Below are 20339 nucleotides of genomic sequence, written 5' to 3'. Positions count from 1 at the left end.
TGCAGCAGCCCCGCCCCGCAGGGGTTGTGTGGGCGCCTGGCGCACTGGGGAGCCCGGGCGCTGCAAGAGGCGGGGCCGAGGGTGCGCGGGGCGGGGCTCCAGGTCGCCAGGGGCGGGGATTAGGTGCTGAGACGTGGCTCTTCCGGCATGAAAACGTCACCTAGCGCGCCGGCAGTCGTTCCTCTGACGTTTGCGGTCACTATGGGAACGTCGCTGCGTGCTGTGTGATTGGTCGGCAGGGAGGGCTGTGGGGGAGACGTCTGCGGCTCGGATTGGTCGAGCGGCCCGGCCTGGCCCCGCCCGAGCCGAAGGGTGAGGAGGCCAGCGAGTGACCGCGGGCGGGGCAAGAGGCGGGGCCTCCGGGGAGCGGGCGGGGCGGCTCGGCCCGGGGGCGGGGCCTTGGCGAGCCCCCGGCTCCCGCGTCTGACGTGTCGCTCCCCGCAGCGGCCGCCATGAAGGCGCTGATCCTGGTGGGCGGCTACGGCACGCGCCTGCGGCCCCTCACGCTCAGCACCCCCAAGCCGCTGGTGGAATTCTGCAACAAGCCCATCCTGCTGCACCAGCTCGAGGCGCTGCGCCAGGTACCCCGCCCCCGGGCCCCCGGCCCCGCCCCCTGGCCCCCCCCCCGGACCCCGCCCCCCCTGGAACCCCGGGCCCCGCCCCCTCGGACTCCCGCCGGACCCCTGGCCCCGCCCCCCGCGCCGCTGGTGGAATTCTGCAACAAGCCCATCCTGCTGCACCAGCTGGAGGTGCTGCGCCAGGTACCCCGCCCCGCCCCCCTCGGACCTCCGGCCCCGCCCCCGGCCCGACCCCCCCCGCCCCCGGCCGGGACCCCCGCCCCCCCCCGTCCCCGGCCCCGCCCCCCCCCCCCCCCTGGACCCGCCCCCCCCCGCCCCGGACCCCCGGTGGAATTCTGCAACAAGCCCATCCTGCTGCACCAGCTCGAGGCGCTGCGCCAGGTACCCCGCCCCCTCGGACCCCCGGCCCCGCCCCCGGACCGACCCCCCCCCGGCCTGACCCCTGGCCCCGCCCCCCAAGCCGCTGGTGGAATTCTGCAACAAGCCCATCCTGCTGCACCAGCTCGAGGCGCTGCGCCAGGTACCCCCGGGCCCCACCCCCTACCCCCCAAGCCGCTGGTGTAATTCTGCAATGAGCCCGTCAGGCTCCATGCCCCGCACCCGCCCCTTCCTTGCTAAGTCCTGCGCGCTCTCCCGTCCCGCTCTCACTCACCCCTTCCCCGACAGGCGGGCGTCAATCATGTGATCCTGGCTGTCAGCTACATGTCGGAGGTGCTGGAGGGGGCAATGCGGGAGCAGGAGCAGCGGGTGAGGCCGGGGTTGAATGTGGGGGGGGCTGGGGCGGGTGCACGTCGGGGTGGGGAGCTGCGGGGCTGAGCGCGGGTAGGACCATTGATACGTCCCCCCTGCTGACCCTGGATTCTGTTGCCTTTCTCAGCTGGGCATTCACATCTCCCTGTCCCACGAGAAGGAGCCCCTGGGCACAGGTGAGTCTCCCGACCCGTGTGCTCCGTGCGGGCCTGGCCACCTGCTCATGCTCTTTCTCGGGCGGGGGTGGGGCTGCTCAGCCCAGTGCTCCTGTGCCGGGGATGGCTCAGCGCAGGGGGGCTGTGCCCGCTCTTGGGTCTCAGTGGGGAGCCTGGCCTTGCCGGCTCTCTCTGAGCCATGCTCCTTCCGCAGCGGGGCCGCTGGCGCTGGCCCGGGAGCTGCTGGCCGAGAGCTCGGAGCCTTTCTTTGTCCTGAACAGCGACGTGATCTGCGACTTCCCCTTCTCGGACATGGTGCGCTTCCACAAGCATCATGGCAAGGAGGGCACCATCGTGGTGAGTGCCCAGGGCTGGCTCTGGGGGGGCGGGAACAGCCTGGCCCCTGCCCCTGGGGCATAGAGCACAGCCAGGCGTGCGGGGCTTGTGTAACAGCCTAGAAACTGAAGCCGGGCTGGGGTAAAAGGAGCCCTCCACCTGCCCTGGCTGGGGTGGGGTGGGGCAGGCCCCAGCCCGTACCAGGTGGAGGGTTTAGGGGTCCCCCAGTTGCCTGGTTGGCTCCTATCAGAGCCCTGGGCTGGCTTGTGCCCTGGCTAGGAGGCAGGGCCTCTGGAGGAAGAGGAGGAGCAAGACTCCTAAGGCGCAATTCAGCTCCACACTTGGAAGTCGGTGCTGCCCCTTCATTTTGCAGTGCAGGAACCAACCTCCTTACCAGCTTCCCAGTCCCTGCTACTGCCACGGCTTCTGTGACACCCCCTCCCCCGGTTCCAGACCCCCTGCCTCCAGCAGGCAGAACTGGGCCTGCCTATGGGCAAGATAGGGTCTGCTGCTCCCCCACCCCCAGGCCAATCGAGACCTGGGGGCAGGGGACTGTGCAAAGTCTCCCACCATCAAGGGTGCCTAGAGGGCAAAGGCTTCAGGTGCTCTCCATCCTCCCTCCCCCGCCCAGTCAGGGCCTAGGGAGCAGCCAAAGGCTTCTCCCCCCACCGGGGTGGGTTGCAGCCAGAGGGAACAGCCCCCTTGTGCCTGAGGCCCCGCCCCTTCCAAAATTCCTGAAGTGGCCCCCTTGCAAAAATTATTGCCCACCCCTGGCCTATGCAACCCTGCACAAGTCCTTTCCTTGTGCCTTAGTTTCCCTGCCTGTAAAAAGGGCAAGTCTGTGCCCCTCTCCTGGCCAGGGTAGTGCTGGCCGGGCAGAGCCCATCCACGAGGTGCCTTGCAGGTGACCAAGGTGGAAGAGCCCTCCAAGTACGGGGTGGTGGTGTGCGAGGCGGAGACAGGACGCATCCACCGCTTCGTGGAAAAGCCCCAGGTGTTCGTCTCCAATAAGATCAACGCTGGCATGTACATCTTCAACCCCAGCCTCCTGCGCAGAATCCAGGTGGGAGCTGGGGCTGATGCCTGGGGGCGGGAGGAAGGGGCGCATGTGGCCTGGCCCTCCCCAGGTGGGGGTCTGTGCAGCAGAGCGGGCGGTGGGGGAATCCCAGCAGGTGGGGGATGGAACCAGGGCAGGGCACCCGGGTTAACGGAGTCCGCAGGGTGCCCTGACGGGGCCTGTGTCTGTCTGCAGCTGCGGCCCACTTCCATAGAGAAGGAGATCTTCCCCGTGATGGCTCGGGATGGGGAGCTCTATGCCATGGAGCTGCAGGGTAAGGGACCCTGCTCCGGCCCTCCCCACCCCCCGCCCGGCTGTGGGACTGGAGCTGTCCCCTGTGGGAAACTCCTCAGCCCGTGCAGGGATGGGCCTGGCTCTGCCCCCCGCGTGCTGTGAGGCTGCTCTGTCCCTGCAGGCTTCTGGATGGACATCGGGCAGCCCAAGGACTTTCTGACGGGCATGTGCATGTTCCTGCAGTCGCTGCGGGCCCAGCACCCGGAGAGGCTGCACACAGGCCCCGGCTTCGTGGGGAACGTGCTGGTGGTGAGTGTGGGGTGGGGCCCCCTTCCGTGGGACGTGCTGGGCCCCGCGCTCTGAGCCGGCTCGCGCGCAGTAAAGGCAGCCTGAGGGCTGAGCACAGCAGCTGCCCTAGGCCTGGGTGGGCTGGCCCCTCCTGCAGGCGGGGAATGGGGCAGGGGGCAGCCAGCCCAGGCTGGGGCGTGACCCACGCGCCAGGCAGGCTGAGCTGGGGGGGGGCTGGCCTCGCTCGGGCCTGGCAGCGTTCAGCGGGGCTGCTGGCTGCTCTGGGCTCCCAGGGCGGCCCTGGCCCCCACCCCCTGCCTCTCCCTTTCCAGGACCCGAGTGCCGTGATTGGGGAGAACTGCTCCATTGGCCCCAACGTCACCATTGGCGCAGGGGTGGTGGTGGAGGACGGGGTCCGGATCAAGCGCTGCACCATCCTGAGAGGCTCCCGCATCCGCTCCCACTCCTGGCTGGAGTCCTGCATTGTCGGCTGGCGCTCGGCTGTGGGCCAGTGGGTGAGTGGCCTGGCGGGTGTGTCGCTGCCTGGGCCCAGTCCCTGCCTGCACGGCCTTCGCCCCTGGAGCGTCTGGCTTGGGGGGTGGCCTGAGTCCTCCTGAGCAGGAAAGAGCTGGTGCCTCCCAGCCCAGTGGTGGGGGGGAGGGGGAGAGAAAGGGTCCTCCCGCCGGGCCAGCCCAGCAAGGGGAGGGGAGGGGGGAGGGGAGGGCTCTGCCAAGCCGGGGGGGGGGGGGGGGAAGGAGTCTCAGACAGCTCCCATTGCAGGGGGGGGGTTCTCCTTGGGCCATGCGGGGGGGGGTCTCAGACAGCTCCCATTGCGGGGGGGGGGGTCCCTGGGCCATGCGGGGGGGGGGGTCTCAGACAGCTCCCATTGCGGGGGGGGGGGGGTTCTCCTTGGGCCATGCGGGGGGGGTCTCAGACAGACCCCATTGCGGGGGGGGTTCTCCTTGGGCCATGCGGGGGGGGGTCTCAGACAGCTCCCATTGCGGGGGGGGGGAGGCTCCCGGGGCGGCTGCTGACGGGGCTGTCCCGGCCAGGTGCGCATGGAGAACGTGACGGTGCTGGGCGAGGACGTGATTGTCAATGACGAGCTCTACCTCAACGGGGCCAACGTGCTGCCGCACAAGTCCATCGCCGAGTCGGTGCCGGAGCCGCGCATCATCATGTAGCAGGCAGCGCGGGCCCAGGGGGCTGCCAGCCCGCTGCCCCATGGAGCCCCGGCCCGGAGAGATGAGCGGCCCAGCGGGGCTGGACACTCTGCACTGGAGCGTGGAGACTGGTGTGCGGGAAGCAGGGGCCACAGCTGTGCCCAGCCTGGCCTGAGGGCTGGCCCCAGGGGCAGCTGTGTGGGCCTCACCCAATACAGAGACACTGGGAACGAGCTGGCAGCCCCGTTGCCTTCTTGGGCTGAGCAGGCGCTGGCTGGCTCAAGCCCCTTCCGCCCCAGTCCCAGGCTGCACACACAAGCTTCCGTGGCTTCAGGAGAATAATTTAATGCTCCCCAGGCCAGGCAGGGCCCAGCTGGGGCCGTTAACACAGCACTGAGCAGTCCCCGCGGCTGGCCACACCACCCTGCACCAAGCCCACTCAGCCCAGCTGCTCAGCCCAGCCCCACCCCATGGGCAAAGAGCAGCAGCTGAGGCTGCAGGCTGGCTCCAGCAGCCCCCCCTTGGGCCTCCCTGCCCCACCCCTGCTTAACAGGCCAGACCCACAGAAGGGGGCAGCTCTAGGCAGGGCGGGAGCAGCATCTCCCCAGCTGCAGCTGGCCCTTGCCCTCCTCAGCCAGGGGGCTAGGCCACAGGCAGGCCCACAACTAACCAGAGCAGGCTGCTCCCTTAGCCTCCAGCGGGGAAGGAGCCGCGGGCCGGCTCAGCCCTAGGAGCTGGCCGGCTTGGTGAAGTCGTCCACGCCGGTGATGACGGCCTTGCAGAAGAAGCAGTCCTTGTTGTTCATCAGGTGCTGGTTGATGCAGGCTCTGCAAGGACAGCACTTGCTGGGAGGGAGCCGCACGCAGCCCAGCAGGGCCTGGCCCAGACTCCAGCCCCGCTGTGTGTGGGGGGGGGGGGCAGGGCAGATGCCCTTGGTACTCACTTGCAGGACTTGTGGGAGCAGGGCCTGAAGACGGCAGAGATGGGGTGCGCGTAGCAGATGGGGCAGAGGTCCTCCTCGCTGGTGGGCTGCAAAGCATCAGCCGGCCTCAGGGAGCAGCTGCAGGCACCGCGCCGCCTGAGCCCAGTGCCCCCCGAGCCAGACCTCCGGCCCCTGGTACCCGGCCAGCAGCCCGTGTGGCTGCGCCAGGGCAGTTGGCCTCAGCCTGCCTGGGAGCATCCCGCTCAGCTTTGGCCAAGAGCGTCGGCGGCTCCCGCCCCGAGCAGGGAGGTGGAGTGTTCAGCCCAGCCCGCGGCCAGTGGCTGGGCCAAGCAGAGGCAGGGGCCTGCCGGCCGGGACTCACCAGCGTGGAGGCTGCTGCCTGCTTGGACTCTTCACTCAGGTGCCTCAGCATCCGCTCCACCTTGGCCAGCTCCGCCAGGCTGATGTAGTCTGTGTCTGCAGAGACGGGCTGAAGTGAAGGGGCCTGGCCAGCCCAAGGGGACACCCCAGGGGTGGGGGAGCTGCCCAGCCTCCCTGGAGCAGAGCGGGGTGTGTCGAGGGCCCAAAGGCAGCATCCAACCACGTGCCTTGGGCTGGGGGCACTAGGGAAGCCCAAGGTGGCCGTGCCTTGGTCCGCAGGGCAAGGGAGGGTCCAGGCCCAGGGCAGTGGCCGGGGCGGGGGGGGGGGGGGGGGGGGCTGGGCAGCTTCCTAGGGAGCAGGCCTGAGGGGGTTGGTCTCTACTAGCGGTGGCCGCCCTGCACTGCGGGGGTGGGGGAAGGGGGGCAGCATGCGGCCAGGCCCTGCTCATGGGGGGGAGAACCAGCCCAGAGCTATGGCCATGGGGTGCAGGAGCCCCACACAACACCCCCTGGGCCAAGGGCTTCCTGACAGCACAGCTGGGCCTGGAGCCAAGGGAGCAGCTCAGGCCCCAGCACGGGCCAGGGACCAGTACAAGCCTCCAACAGGGGCCTGCCCCAAAAGCTGGGGGAAGACCAGGCTCCATGACACATGCCCATGGCAGCTCCGCCAGGACCCCATGGGCACTCCGCTGCCGGGCCCTGGGGCTGCTCTGCCAGCTCCCCCAGAGCTGGAGGGGACAGGCAGCCACCATGCGCCCTGGCCCTACGGCGATGCACGGCCCCTGCCTTGCTAGTGAGCCCACTGCCCAAGGGGCCACAGCCGCCTGTAGCCAGAGCAGCCCTGGCTCGCGGTCAGCCTGAGGGGGGAGCCGTGGCCGCTCTGGCCAAGTCAAGGCTCCGATCTGCTGCACCCACCCGCGCTGCGTCGCGCCCCAGCCATCCTGCCTGGGAAGCGGCAGGGCCCAGCGGGCCAGTCGGGCGCAGCGCAGGCCAGCACTCCCGGGCCCGCCCCCCCTCGCCAGGGCTGCGCAGGCACTTACAGCTGCGCAGGGAGAAGTGTTTCTTGTCTGCGGCCGGCGGCAGGGCCCCCAGCGAGGCAGGCTCTGCGTGGCCCAGCAGGTACTGGATGGAGCGGAGCTGGAAGCAGGGGTCTGCCAGGAGCACAACCGTCGCCCGCTTGCCGCTGCAAACACACATGGGGCAGAGTAAGGCCGAGGGCTGGGCCCCCCGCTGCCGCAGCCAGGGCCTGCTCTCGGCCAGGAGCCTGCACTGCAGCATTCGCCAGGTACCACGGCGGGCACTGGGGCCAGGCCGTCTGCCAGCGCCCCCAGCAGCCTGGCGCATCCTGCCAGGCCCGCCCCCCTTGGCCAGGGTGCTGCTAGCGGCAGAGGGCTCTGCCCCCCAGCCCTGCGGCTCAGGGCTCCTGGCCCCCTTGTTGGCAGGCCTGGGGGCTGCTCAGCCTCGCTCCGGGCACATGCAGAGGCCCCGTTCCCAAGGCCGGAGCTGTGGGCTGGGCTTTAACGCACCCTGCTCCCTACGCCGGCTCCGGAGCAGGCCTGGGGCCCCGGCTCCGGACTTACAGCCCCACACGCCCCCTGTGCGGGGCAGTGCCCCAGGCAATGGCTGGAAGGGACCCAGCCCCTGCCCGCCAACTGGTCCCAGGGAACGGCCCCTGGCTCTGCCGCACTCCAGCACCTTCCAAAGCGCTAGGACCTGCCCGAGAGCCGAGCCCAGGCAGAGGGTTGCCGGCCTCAGCTGTTACGGGGCGGAGGGCCCAGGGTCCCTCCCCTCGGCCCTACCACATCCAGCCCGTGGACTCCGTGCACCAGCGCTGGGCTTCACCGGAGGCTGCGCCTCAGCCTTGCAGCCTGAGGCTCCCTTTTTCCAAGTAATCCCAGACCCATCCCCCTCTGCAGCTGTGCTGGGCCAGCCCGAGGCCCTGCCCCAGAAACCAGTGCTGCTCAGGGAGGGCCCAGGGCTGAACCCGGGCCCTGTCCCAGCACACTGCCGGCCAGCCGGGCTGAGCCCCTCGCCCCCACAGCTCTCAGCTCTCAGCCGTCCTGCAGCAAGACAGGAAGGTGAGTCAAGCTCCGCGCTGCGGTGGCCTCCAGCTGGGGCTCCAGGAAGGACGCTGCAGCAGAGAGCAGCCCCCCCGGGCCGCATGCCAGGGGCCCCCACTTGTTCTGATGAGGTGGGGCGCTACTAGAGCCCGCTCCTCTCATGACGTGGCCTGCGCGGGAACATCTCACTGCCCCAAGCAGCTCTCCAGGCTGGGCCAGCACCCCCAACCCGAACCCGACTGCACGAAGCCCTGGCCCCCCAGCGCCACTCGGCAGATGCATTGGAGATGGGTCCTGACCCCCGCGCCGATGGAGAGGGGGCAGGGTTCTGGCAGGGAAGCCAGCGCCAGGCCCGCGTGCACGGCGCTACACACAGCCGGCTGGGTGTGCTGGGGGCAGCCTGCTCATCGCTCCCGGGGCCCCCGCTGGGCCAGGGCTGCGGCTGCTGCCTCGTGAGCACTGCAGGGCGATGCTCCGCCCGGGCACAGCGTCAGTGCGGCAGCTCAAGGTCACATTCAGGAGACACCGATACCTCCCCCTGGGCACCAAGCCCTTCACAGGCGCGGCCTCAGGACGGGCCCTTCCCGCCCCGCTGGTCTAAGCCTGCCCTCAGGGTAGCGCCACTGGGCAGCGCTGCCGGGGGCTCCCTTCTGGCCACAGCACCCGCAGGCTGCTGCCGTCAACCAGCCCGTGGCGCCAGAAAACCAGAGGCACATGCAGCCTCCACGGGGTGCACGCTGGCAGTCTGCCAGCTGCTGGGCACTTGCCCCTGCCCCTTGCCCCAGGGCCGGGGGGCAGCCCAACTCCAGCTCTTGCAGCAGACAGGGGAAGGCAGCTGGCTCTCTGTGGTGCTAGGGCACAGCTCTGGGCCAGGGGACCCCAGAGAACATGTGCAGCCCCCTGCCCTTCCCCCAGCTCCCAGCACAGCCCTGAGAACATCGGGGCTGGCACACGGCCTGGCAAGCACTTGCCCTTTGCAGATGCACCCCCGGCTGCTGGGGAAGGCAATGGAGGAGGGAGGAGCCCAGCTTGGCTCCGGCCTGGCCAGCCCTTGCAGGGACCCCTAGGCCAAGAGGCGCCTGCGAATGCCGCACGCTGCCTGGCGCTGGCAGGACCCCGCGCCTCAGGCCAGCCCCCGGGCCTGGGGGCTCCCCGGCCCCCGCGCTGCCCTGGCCGGTACGGTGAGCGCAGGGACGGGCCCTGGCACCCGCCGAAGGGGACCGAGTCCCATGCGGAGCTCAGGTGCTTACACACCCCACGCTGGGGGCTGCGGGACGGGACGGGACGGGACGCAGCAGCCCCACAGGGCGCGAGAGCCCAGGGCCTCCACCCGCCCTCGGGGGGTGCGAGAGGCGGCCCCTCGCTGCAAGCTAATACCCTCAGCGCAGCTACAGACGAGCCCTCTGCTGCCCCAGCGGGGACCGGCCCAGCCTCGAGTGCCCGCGCCGGTCTCCCTAGCGCGCCCGGGGCACCCCCCCCCCGGCCCCGCCACGGCTCCGCTAAAGCAGCGCGGCCCCCTGCGCCCCCCCCCGGCCAGCAGCGTCGCTCCACCAGGGAGGGCCGCTGGCCCGGGGCGCAGGCCGCTCCCGCACGCGCCCAGGCAGCTCGGCCCTGGCAGCAGCCGTCGGGGCGCGGGAGCCGCGCACTCAGGCCTCGGGGGAGCCGCGCCTCCCCGTGCCTCAGTTTCCCCAGCAGGGAAGCGGCGAGCCCCGGGCCCGGCCCCCTGGCGGCGCGCGGAGGAACAACGCGCCATTCACAAATTTCCTGCCGACCAATCGGCGGGGCCCTGGCCGCCGGGCCCCGCCCCGAGCTCGCCGGCGGCTGGTAAATAGCGGCCGCGCGGCCCGGCTCGGGAAGGGCACGGCCCGGGGCGCAGCCCCCCCCCACCATGCCCCCGCCGGGCCCGCTGCTGCTGCTGCTCCAGCTGTGCGCGGCCGCCGCCCCCCGCTGCCCCCGCGCCTGCATCTGCACCTCGGACCTCCTGAGCTGCGCCCAGCGAGGGCTCCAGCAGGTGCCGGCGGCGCTGCCGCCCACAGCCACCGCCCTGGACCTGAGTCACAACGCCCTCGTCCAGCTGCACCGGCGCTGGCTGGCAGCCCTGCCTCGCCTCCAGGCCCTCCGCATCAGCCACAACCTCATCGCCGCCCTCCCGCCGCAGGCCTTCCACAACGCCACGGCCCTGACCCACCTGGACCTGTCCTCCAACTGCCTGCGGGCCGTGGAGCCGCATTACTTCGAGGGGCTGCTGCGCCTGGAGGAGCTCCTGCTCTACAACAACGGGCTCCTGCGCGTGGACGAGCGAGCCTTCGTGGGGCTCCGCAGCTTGCGGAAGGTCTACCTCAGCTGGAACAACCTCACCCGCTTCCCCTTCCGCGCCGTGCAGGGGCTCACGCACCCCCACCTGACCACGCTGGACCTCTCCACCAACCACCTGAGCAGCATCCCCGTCGAGGAGGTCGCAGCCTTGCCTGCGTCCATCAGAAACGGGCTGTACCTGCACAACAATCCCGTGCGGTGTGACTGCTCCCTCTACCAGATGTTCTGGCAGTGGCAGGAGCGGCAGCTCAGCTCCGTGCAGGATTTCCTGGAGGAACACACGTGCGTGGCGTCCGACACCAGGGCACGCTCCCTGGTGAGGTTCCTCCAGTACAAGAAGATCTTTGAGAACTGCTCGCAGAGCCGAGCGCCCCCGGGCACCCCCGAGACACACGCCACGGCACTCGTCGGAGACCCGCTGCTCATCAACTGCAACGTGAGCACGCCCGCCACGCCCGCCTACCTGTGGGTCTCTCCGCGCCACGAGCCGATCATGCCCCCTGGCAACAGCAATCGCACGGTTGAAGTTTACCGCAACGGCAGCCTGAAGATCAGCGCAGCCGCGCCGTGGCACGCTGGGGTGTACGTGTGCATGGCCCTCGGCAAGCACCACCAGCTCCACAAGACGCACGAAGTCAACGTGACCATCCGCTATCCCACGCTGGACGGGGAGTCCTTCAGCACCGGCCTCACCACCCTCCTGGGCTGCGTGGTGAGCCTGGTGCTAGTGCTCATGTACCTGTACCTGACTCCCTGCCACTGCTTCCAAGGCGGCAAGCGAGCCGCTGCGCCCAGCCCTCCCCAGGAATGCAGCGCGCAGTCCTCCATCCTGAGCACCCCCCCAGCCACCGACGGGCCCAGCCGCAAGATCAGCAGCAGCAGGCACGTGGCGTTCCTTGAGCCCACCAGCGGTACGATCGGGCTGGCTGCCAAGAATCCCAAGCTCCTGCAGATCAAGTCGGACTCAGACTCCGTTAGCTCCGTCTTCTCGGACGCTCCCGTCGGGCCCTAGGAGGTAGGCGGCTGGGGAGCAGAGGGGGAGACAAGCTGGGCGCCCCAGGGCGCTCGCAGCACTGCCGGGAGGGAGGAGGGGGATCGTGTGGCCGTGGGCCGCGCGGAAGGGCTGGGCCCTTGTACTGTTATTCCTACAGGGAGGGCTGTGATGTCCCCTCCTCCGGCTCCGGGCACGGCCGCCACATGGTAAAACAAGCAGGGGAGATGGGAGGAGCTGACAGCCGCAGGGTCACCCCCATCACACAGCTGGCTTGGGAGGCCCCGAGTGGCTGCAGCAGGCCCCCTCCCCTTCAGTGCTTGGGACCGGGGAGTTCCCGGCTCTCTGGAGCAGCCTGGAGGGCGAGGGGGCAGCTTTGACCTTCAGGAGGACTCGCAGGCTCGCTAACATCGCGACGGATTTCTCTCTCCAGACGCCCTACTGCTGGCCCACGGCTGGGCACCCCCCCACGTCATGTTTCTAATGCGCCGCAGGGACGTGTGCATGGCTGAGCTCTGCACGGCGGGGTCCTGGGCCAGGCACAACCCACTGGACCACTTGCCCTCTGGGCAGGCGCACCGAGACGCCAGCTAGAGCAGTGCTGGACCTAGCTTAGGGAGTTGCTTCATCAATTGCAAAGGCGCAGGCCGCCCCATGTATGGGCTTCCCTAGTAGAGCTCTCCTGCACCCGCAGCCGCCAGCAGCACCCGGCCCCTGCAGGGCTGCCCTAGAATTCTGCTAGCTGGGCACAGCAAGCCAGCTGGGGCTCTGTCTGAGAGGGGGCGGCGGCGGGCTCCATCCCCGAGCAGGGCATTCTGCGGCTGCCAGCGCCGCCAGCCAGCAGGCCCTAAGCTTAGGCAAGTGCTGAGTCACTGGAATCACGGCTGGCCAAAGCCATTCACCCAGGCCAGGCAGCTATGAGCAGAGCGCTGCCTGCAGGACGGTGTGACCCCAGTGACCCGACTTGGCACCCCCCAAGAGCACCGACCTCTGCAGCTGGCGGCTAGGTAGGCAGCACCCCGCCGGCGCGCTCGCTTGCCCCAAACGGTCCCTAGGCACTGGAATAAAAACGCCTTTTCAAAGCTCTGCTTGGCCTAAGTGTGTCTGCTTTGGGCGAGGCCCGCAACGGAGCCCGCCTCCCTGGTATGGCAGTGGGTCAGACCTCGCCCACCAGCAGGCCTGGAGCCCCGCCGGCCCATGGAACCAACAGACGTCTGATCCTTTTTACCGCCCTAGCTAGGCACCTCCAGCCTCAGCTGCGCCCCCCTTGCCTCAAGCCCTGCCTGGCTACTGGGGCTTCCCCCGGGGCACAGAGCATGACCCCTCGTGCAGGGAAAGCACCAAGTCAAGGGTTCACGTTCATAGCCTGCCCCACCAAGGACCCCGGGGCCCGTGCCCATCTGGTCTCATTAGCACCCTGCTGCTGCTGCCTGCCATGGGGCCAGGGCAGACCCCCTGCTCTCCAGCCCCAGCAGGCCAGAGTGCAGAGAAGCTGCGCTCCCGGGGCTCTCGTGCCCAGGAGCATGTGTCGGGGGGGGGGGGGGGGGGTCACGCCCCCAGGAAGCCCGTCCAGCCTGTGGTGAGGTGCCCACATACGTGACTCCTGCTTCAGGTGCCTGGCAGGGACGTGCTGAGTGAGCTGGGTTCCTGCCTGCAGCCTGCATGGAGCTTTGTGCCGGCATCAGCCAACGTGATGCAGCATCTTCCCCCAAGTCCATGCGGCCTGAGGCCCAGCAGCCCCAGGGGTGGAGGGAGACACTGAGGCAGACTGGGCTCACGGCAGGGTCAGGCACAGAACCACAGTCCCTGCCGGCCTCGCACCAGGGAAGGCAACGGACCGACCAGAGCCCTGGGCCAGGGAGCTGCCTTGCAAGGGGCGTGGGGAAGCCAGCCTGGCCCAGGCCCAGTCACAGAGCTAAGTGGTTCCCAGGGCTCGGGCATGGGGGCTGCCCTCAGCCTGCATCTCTCCTGCACACAGCCCCAGGCCTGGGGCAGAGATGGGCAGCCAGAGCAGTGGCACAGACTGCATGCAGCCCAGGGCAGCCCCCCATCACAGGGCCAGGCAGCACACCCTGGTCCTGCTGTGCCAGGGGGCTGGTGCAGCTCCATGGGCTTGAGGAGGGTCACTCGGCGTTGCTCCGCATGGGCTGCCCCTGGGTGCTGGAGGTCTCCTCGCCAGGGGGAGCAGCAGGAGATGGGGATGCCCGGGGGGCGGGGCCTGAAGCAGGAGCTAGCCATGTGTGCAAATGGACTCTAGCAGCCTGGAAGCAGCCCTGCCTGGCCCCAAAGCCGTGCTGGAGGGAGGCACGGGCCAGGCCCTCAGCGCCTCAGCCCGGGGGCAGAGGTACGGGGAGTGCACGGGCCAGGCCCTCAGCGCCTCAGCCCGGGGGCAGAGGTACAGGGAGCGCGCGGGCCAGGCCCTCAGCCCGGGGGCAGAGGTACGGGGAGTGCGCAGGCCAGGCCCTCAGCCCGGGGGCAGAGGTACGGGAAGCACATGGGCCAGGCCCTCAGCGCCTCAGCCCGGGGGCAGAGGTACAGGGAGCGCGCGGGCCAGGCCCTCAGCGCCTCAGCCCGGGGGCAGAGGTACGGGGAGCGCGCGGGCCAGGCCCTCAGCCCGGGGGCAGAGGTACGGGGAGTGCGCAGGCCAGGCCCTCAGCCCGGGGGCAGAGGTACAGGGAGCGCGCGGGCCAGGCCCTCAGCCCGGGGGCAGAGGTACGGGGAGCGCGCGGGCCAGGCCCTCAGCCCAGGGGCAGAGGTACGGGGAGTGCGCAGGCCAGGCCCTCAGCCCGGGGGCAGAGGTACAGGAAGCGCGCGGGCCAGGCCCTCAGCGCCTCAGCCCGGGGGCAGAGGTACGGGAAGCACATGGGCCAGGCCCTCAGCGCCTCAGCCCAGGGGCAGAGGTACGGGGAGCGCACGGGCCAGAGGCTGCTGTGTGGGGCCCTCCACCTGTGCTCGTGCAGCTGCCATCGGGCAGCCTCCATGGCCCTGTCTCTGGAGAAGGCCCAGCTTCTGGCCTGGCGCGGACAGCTAACTCCTCTGTATTCAGCTCAGAGCAGCCCTGCCCCTGCACTGCTTCCAGCTCATCCCGGCTGACAGACTGGGCAGCCCCTTCTGTAACCCACAGGGTCCTGGGGATTTCCCGGCCCTCGGCTTGTGGATAACCTCTGCCCCCGTCTGGAGCCCAGGGGTGCGGTCAGCCCTCCGGCAGGGAGCCGTTGCCTCACGCAGGGATGGCTGGTCCCTGCGGCCCGCGGCCCACTGCCCCCAAGTTCCCACGGACACTCCTGCTCCAAGTATAAGCTTTAGCTCAGACGTGCATCGGGGGGCAGGGGGGTGCTTGAGACGGTGCCAGGATCTCACCAGCTCCCATGCCTGGTGCCAGCCCACAGCCTCACCGGGATCTCACCTGGGCCCTGCCCCCAGGTGCCCAGTAACACCCCAGGCCACGTGCTGCCCTTGCAGAGTGCGCGGGAGGGCAGGGCACACAGGTCCCTCCCTTCCAAGGAGGGAGCTGCCAGCAGCAGCCGCGTGGGTCTGGGAGAGCAGAGCCTGTTTGCACTGGCAAAGCTGGACGGCCACGGGCCAGTCATGTCGTGCTCAGGGCTGGGTGCCGGGGGCAAGCGCACAGGGGGCCAGACCGAACTGGGTTTCTTTGTGCACATTGGAGCCCTCGGGACAAGGAGCCCAGCGAGCCTGGCCGCTGGGCCGAGCAGTGCGCTCAGACGGGACAAGCAAGTCTGGGCGAAGGGCCGAGGGGCGCTCGGAGGGGCCGGGCCAGTGCGGGCGAAGGGCCGAGGGGCGCTCGGAGTGGCCGGGCCAGTGCGGCCGAAGGGCGCTCGGAGGGGCCGGGCCGGTCGGGGCGCAGGGCCGAGCTCGGAGGGGCCGGGCCGGTCGGGGCGCAGGGCCGAGGGGCGCTCGGAGGGGCCGGGCCGGTCGGGGCGCAGGGCCGAGCTCGGAGGGGCCGGGCCGGTCGGGGCGCAGGGCCGAGCTCGGAGGGGCCGGGCCGGTCGGGGCGCAGGGCCGAGGGGCGCTCGGAGGGGCCGGGCTGGTCGGGGCGCAGGGCCGAGGGACTCTGCTCTCTGCAAAGCCAGGCTCTGGCCCATTCGCCACGCGCAGGGGACGAGGCAGAGCTGGAGAGAGGCGGTGTCTGGGGAGACACCTAACTCGCCTGAACAGCCCACCTGGCTGGGCTCTTGGCAGGAAGCACTGACACACCCTGAGCCGGCTCCACAGCCCCTCGGCCAGCTGAGCAACCTCTCGCTGTGGCTGCCACAACACATCTCCCAGCAAGAGCTTCCTCCGGCCGAGGGGGCTGGGGAGGCGGAGGGCTTGCTCCAAGCATAGCTAGTTCGGAGGCCCCTTTGCTCACAGGCTGCTACTCTGGTTTGAGGCACGTCACGTCCTTGCACCACTGCCTGGCACACAGGAACAGCCAGGCTCAGTTCCTGCAGGCCCCGGGGAGCTGCTGCCAGCTGGGTATGGATCCCTCCAGCCCCCGCCCGCCCCACACAGCCAGTGCAAGGTCTCTTCCAAGAGCGGCCCTGGAGAGGGGCGGCCTGGCCAGCTGATAAGAACGTTAAGAGCGGCCAGACTGGGTCAGACCAATGACCCACCCAGTCTAGTGTCTGTCGGCCAACAGCGGCCAATGCCAGATGCCCCAGAGGAAGGGAGCACAACAGGGAACCCTCACGTGCTTCTCTCCTGTCACCCATTCCCAGACAAACAGAGGCTAGAGACACCATTCCTACCCATCCTGGCGAATAGCCAGTGATGGACCTAACCTCCATGAATCTATCTAGCTCTTTTTTGAACCCTGTTAAAGTCCTAGCCTTCACCACATCCTCTGGCAAGGAGTTCCACAGGTTGACTGTGGGCTGAGTGAAGAAAAACTTCCTTTTGTTTTAAACCTGTTGCCTATTAATTTAATTTGGTGACCCCTAGTTCTTATGTTATGGGAACAAGTAAATAACTTTTCCCTGTTCACTTTTTCCACACCACTCATGATTTTATAGACCTCTATCATATCCCCCCTTAGTCTCCTCTTTTCTAAGCTGAAAAGTCCAGATCTGTTTAATCTCTCCATGTGGGACCTGTTCCAAACCCCTCATCATTTTTGTTGCTCTTTTTCTGAACATTTTCCAAGGCCAATATCTCTTTTTTGAGATGAGGTGACCACTTCTGTGCACAGGATTCAAGATGTGGGCGTCCCATAGATTTATACAGCGGCAATAAGCTATTCTGTCTTATTCTCTATCCCTTTTTCAATGATTCCTAACATTGTATTTGCTTTTTTGCCTGCCGCTGCCCACGGAGAACTCTCCACCCTGACTCCAAGATCTCTCCCTTGAGCAGCTGTAGCCAAACGAGTCCCCGTCATATCGTACGTCTCGTTGGGACGCTGTTTCCCAATGTGCATTTCTTTACATTTATCAACGTTCAATTTCATTTGCCATTTTGTTGCCCAATCGCTTAGTCTGGGGAGACCTTTGTGAAGCTCCTCCCAGTCTGCTTTGGTCTGAACTATCTTGAGCCGTTTGGGATCATCTGCACATTTGGCCACCTCCCTGTTTCCCCCTTTCTCTAGATCATTTATAAATACGCTGAATAGGACGGGTCCCAGGACAGACCCTTGGGGGACCCCACTAGTTACCTCTCTCCATTCGGGAAACTGACCATTCATTCCTGTCCTCTGTCTCCTGCCTTTTAACCAGTTCTCAGTCTCCGAAAGGCCCTTCCCTCTCCTCCCATGACCGTTTACTTAAGAGCCTTTGGGGAGGGACCTTGCCAAAGGCTTTCTGGGGATCTAAGCCCACTGGATCCACTGGACCCCCGTGACCACGTTTGCTGACCCCCTCCCAGCACTCTAGGGGGTCGGCGAGGCAGGAGTTGCCCAGGTCAGCCCCATGTGCACGTGCCCAGCACTGGCACACGGCGCCCAGCAGCAATCCTACTGCCACCCTTCCGGAGGGTGCGCAGGGTTTCAGCCCCTTCCCGGGAGCTGGCCCTAGGCAAGGCACGTGGCTGGCAGTGCACACAGAGCTTAGTCGAGCACCTCTCCGCCCTGGCCCCCAGCAGGCGTCAGCACAGAGGTTTGCCCATGGAGAAGTCTGGGTGGCATGGGCCAGCTGCCATGCTCTGCGAGCACAGGACAGCAGATGGCAGAGCTGCTCTGACTCACACAGACCCCCGAGCAGGCTCCTGGGCACAGGGCCGAGGCTCCTGCCAGGAGCACCCAGCTCAGAGCAGCAGGGCCACTGCAGAGAAGGGCCAGCCCCTGCCCTGCCCCCAAGGGCCAGGCACGTACCGCCAGTAAGAAGGGGCCGGCCGGCCAGCGACAGGTGGGGTGCAGCACTAGCGGGCCAGGACACAGGCACAGAGAACTGACCTGAACAGCCCCCCCCCCCCCCCCCCCCCCCCCCCCGACACTGCCTCTCCCAGGAGTCAGCGCTCACCCTTGGAAGTCCGTGTCCACCAGGAGTCGAACGAGAATCCCCGTCACGGCCACAAGGATTGGATAATGATCCACGCTCTCCAGCCCTGGGGACGGAGCAGAGAGAGCCGTGGCCAGCACTGGGACGGCCAGGCTGCCCCACCCCAACACCAGCCGGCTCGGCACCCCGGTGGAGCAGCTGCCCTCGCGCTGCCCCTGCGACACGCCCGCTCCCCTGCTGCATGGCTCTGATCACAGGCATCTCCCCTGGCAGCCTGCGCCCTGGGGCTGCCCGGCGCTCTAGCAGCACTCCTCGGGGACTGCCCCTGAGCCAGGCTGACTCAGCAGTGCCCGGGCCGCACTCCGCCGTGCCTCAGCCCAGCCGCCTCCGGCGCTCTGCCAGCAGCGCAAGCAGGGAGACGCCTGGGGGCAGGGACAGCAGGTGGCTGCTGGCACAGCCCTGGCCGTCCCCAAAGCCCAGCCACACAGATCAAGGTCAGCCTCAGCTCCGTGCATCCAGACAAGGCCAATCAGCCTCCACTAGCTATGGGCACCCCCAGCAGGCCTGGAGCGTGGCCCTGCTGCTCGGAGGCCAGAGCCCGACCGGGAAGCAAGGGAGCCCCGTGGAGAGAGGCAGGGGATGGGGAGTGAGCAGTGCTCAGAGCCGTGGCTGGGCCTGCTGTGTCCTCAGCCCACAGCTCCCGCCACGTGGCCCAGCCCCGGGAGATCTCGGCAGAGCACCCCCGGGCCCAGCGCCGGGCGACTCACCTGGGAGCCGCAGGTTAACCACTCTGTCAAACAGGTTCCGCTCGGCCGTCACACGATTCAGCACCTGGTTCAGTAGCTGTGTGGGGACAGGAGAGGCTGGGCCCCCTCGGCCAGTTCACCCGCCGCCTGCAGGGCCTTCTGCTCGCTCCCAAAGCGCCGCCGCTGGGCGCTGGCCCGCCAAGGAGCCACCCTGCCAGGGCCTGAGCGCGCCCCCTCCTGCAGCGCCCCCAGGCCGGAGGAAGCTCCTCCTAGTAAGCAGACGCTGCAGTCCCAGGCAATTCAGCCAGCCGGCTGCCAGTGGCCCAAGGCGCTCGGCTCAGCGCCTGGCAGGGGCCTGGGCCCAAGCACAGCAAGGTAACAGCGCAATCGCACGCACCAAGCGGCAGGGCCCTGCCCCGGCAGGGCAACAGGCTGTGAGCGCCCAGGGCCAGCGCAGGCTCCGGGCCTGTCCCCCCGGCACAGCGCCCACCTCTGCCACCAGCACGGCTGAGAGAAATGCCCAGGCAAGCGGGTCCCTGGCTGAGCCCGGGCAGCGCTGAGAGAGCAGGGGGCCAAGCTGGCAGCCAGCTCCATTGGCCAAGGCCTCTCTCCTGGCACAGCCCCATGCCGTGCCAAAGCCACCTCTCGGGAGAGCCCCTTAGGGCCTAGGGCAGCCTCAGGCCACTGCCTCCCTGCAGAGGGACTCGGCTGGGCCGAAGCTGCCTCTCCTCCCGCACCACCAGGCGGGGAAGCCAAGTGCTGTCTGCTGCAGACGGGGGGCGCAGCAGGGGGCCAGGGCAAAGCCCAGGTCAGTCGTGGGGGCACGGGCAGGGTGGGGGAACGGAGACTGAAGGGCCAGGCAGAGAAGAGGGGTGTCCCCTGCCCTCTAGTTCCCGTGTCCCCTCCGTTTCCCTGGGGCTCCCAGCAAGCTCGCTGGGCTTTGGACAGCGGCCGTCTCCCGGGGACCTGGGCGCACATCTTCCCCGTCGGCTGCAGGGAGCTCTGCCTGGCCCCTCCTGGCCTGGCAGCCCTGGGCAGGCTCCCTCCCCTCGGCAGGCATGGGGCAGCAGGAGTGTTCAGAGAAGCTGCTAGAGCCCGGTGCCTTGTCTGGGCCCGTCCCCGTGCTGCCATGTCTCCCCTGGCTGAGCTCTGCAGCAGGGTGGAGGGGCAGGGCTCTAGGCCCCCCGGGCGGCAGCGCCAGGGCAGGGCCACTTAACGCTTTATGCCTTGGCGGGAGGCGCTCGCTGGAAAAGCTGAACCCCACAGGAGGGCCTGGCAGCGCCCACAACCGGCCCGATCCCCCCGGATAGCACCCGGGAAGGGGAGGTACCTGGGCGAGTCTCCGGAGCAGCAGCTCGGAGGAGGGGCGGCTCCAGTCGAGGAAGATCTCGGGGGCCAGCGTGACTGTCATCTCCAGCACCCGGAGCAGGCTCACTGACAGGTCGAAGCACGTCGCGCACACCTTCAGCTGGCGGCTGTCCACGAAGTTCCTCTCCAGGCGCTCGGCCGCCTGCTGGATCTGCCGGGCACAGAGCACGGCTCAGCCCCGCCCGCCCCCCGCCCCGCCAGGGCCCAGCCGCGCCCGGCACCCACCTCCTGGATCATGCCGATGAACTCCGAGAAGGCCCAGTTGAGCTGGTTGAGGACGCTGTTGAGGAAGCTGGGTGCCAGGTCGCAGTCGCTGCGCAGCAGCTCAGCCATGTGCTGCTGCAGCAGGGTGGAGGGGCAGGGCTCTAGGACCAAAGGGCGGCAGTGTCAGGGCAGGGCCACCCCGCGCAGACCGCCCCTCGTGCCCAGAGAGCAGAGCTGGCAGGTCTCCCGCAGCGCTCCCCGGCCCCGGCCCAACCGCCCGCAGCGCTCCCCGGCCCCGGCCCGGCCCAACCGCCCGCAGCGCTCCCCGGCCCCGGCCCGGCCCAACCGCCCGCAGCGCT

At 68.7% G+C, this 20339-nt stretch overlaps 3 protein-coding genes across 8 annotated transcripts in view; 2 read left to right on the top strand and 1 right to left on the bottom strand.

Annotated features, from left to right (window-relative positions):
• Window positions 1-348: 348 nt before the first annotated feature.
• Window positions 349-4794, top strand: GMPPB (GDP-mannose pyrophosphorylase B). Of its 4 annotated transcripts, none has more exons than XM_075939604.2 (9): window positions 350-581; window positions 1245-1325; window positions 1456-1504; window positions 1698-1840; window positions 2724-2882; window positions 3072-3150; window positions 3292-3419; window positions 3692-3913; window positions 4451-4794. In XM_075939604.2, the coding sequence occupies exons 1-9, from the start codon at window positions 453-455 to the stop codon at window positions 4580-4582; spliced, it is 1122 nt and encodes a 373-aa protein (XP_075795719.1). In that variant the 5' UTR covers window positions 350-452; the 3' UTR covers window positions 4583-4794. The 4 variants fall into 4 exon arrangements, with proteins under 4 accessions (XP_089637150.1, XP_075795719.1, XP_075795720.1 ...); XM_075939605.2 differs by having other exon boundaries at window positions 353-581; window positions 3731-3913; XM_089781025.1 differs by lacking the exon at window positions 350-581 and adding an exon at window positions 1008-1098.
• A 92-nt stretch (window positions 4795-4886) lies between these two features.
• RNF123 (ring finger protein 123) overlaps window positions 4887-20339 on the bottom strand; it is a 51439-nt gene continuing 35986 nt past the window's right edge. For all 3 annotated transcript variants that reach the window (XM_075939579.2, XM_075939581.2, XM_075939580.2), the window contains exons 32-39: window positions 20002-20141; window positions 19739-19927; window positions 18430-18505; window positions 17684-17768; window positions 6905-7047; window positions 5866-5960; window positions 5505-5590; window positions 4887-5388 (exon numbers count right to left, since the gene is read on the bottom strand). In XM_075939579.2, coding sequence (XP_075795694.2) covers window positions 5289-5388; window positions 5505-5590; window positions 5866-5960; window positions 6905-7047; window positions 17684-17768; window positions 18430-18505; window positions 19739-19927; window positions 20002-20141 — 914 coding nt within the window. In that variant the 3' untranslated portion in view covers window positions 4887-5288. The remainder of the gene's footprint in view (window positions 5389-5504; window positions 5591-5865; window positions 5961-6904; window positions 7048-17683; window positions 17769-18429; window positions 18506-19738; window positions 19928-20001; window positions 20142-20339) is intronic.
• Window positions 9460-12317, top strand: AMIGO3 (adhesion molecule with Ig like domain 3). Its single transcript, XM_006119659.5, has 2 exons — window positions 9460-11255; window positions 11665-12317. Exon 1 carries the CDS (start codon window positions 9813-9815, stop codon window positions 11250-11252), a length of 1440 nt encoding a protein of 479 aa, XP_006119721.3. The 5' UTR covers window positions 9460-9812; the 3' UTR covers window positions 11253-11255; window positions 11665-12317.

Source organism: Pelodiscus sinensis, chromosome 11 (genome assembly GCF_052426305.1).
Source record: "Pelodiscus sinensis isolate ZL-2025 chromosome 11, ASM5242630v1, whole genome shotgun sequence".
Classification (NCBI taxonomy): Eukaryota; Metazoa; Chordata; order Testudines; family Trionychidae; genus Pelodiscus; species Pelodiscus sinensis.
The sequence above is the reverse complement of the archived record's forward strand: the minus strand, read 5'-3'. Positions and strand labels throughout refer to the sequence as shown.

Bases quoted from the DNA above. Each gene is read 5' to 3' on its own strand.
- AMIGO3 (XM_006119659.5), top strand. From the start codon at position 9,813: ATGCCCCCGCCGGGCCCGCTGCTGCTGCTGCTCCAGCTGTGCGCGGCC.
- GMPPB (XM_075939604.2), top strand. From the start codon at position 453: ATGAAGGCGCTGATCCTGGTGGGCGGCTACGGCACGCGCCTGCGGCCC. The intron at 3,151-3,291 runs GTAAGGGACCCT...CTGTCCCTGCAG, and splicing joins CTATGCCATGGAGCTGCAGG to GCTTCTGGATGGACATCGGG. The intron at 3,914-4,450 runs GTGAGTGGCCTG...TGTCCCGGCCAG, and splicing joins GCTCGGCTGTGGGCCAGTGG to GTGCGCATGGAGAACGTGAC.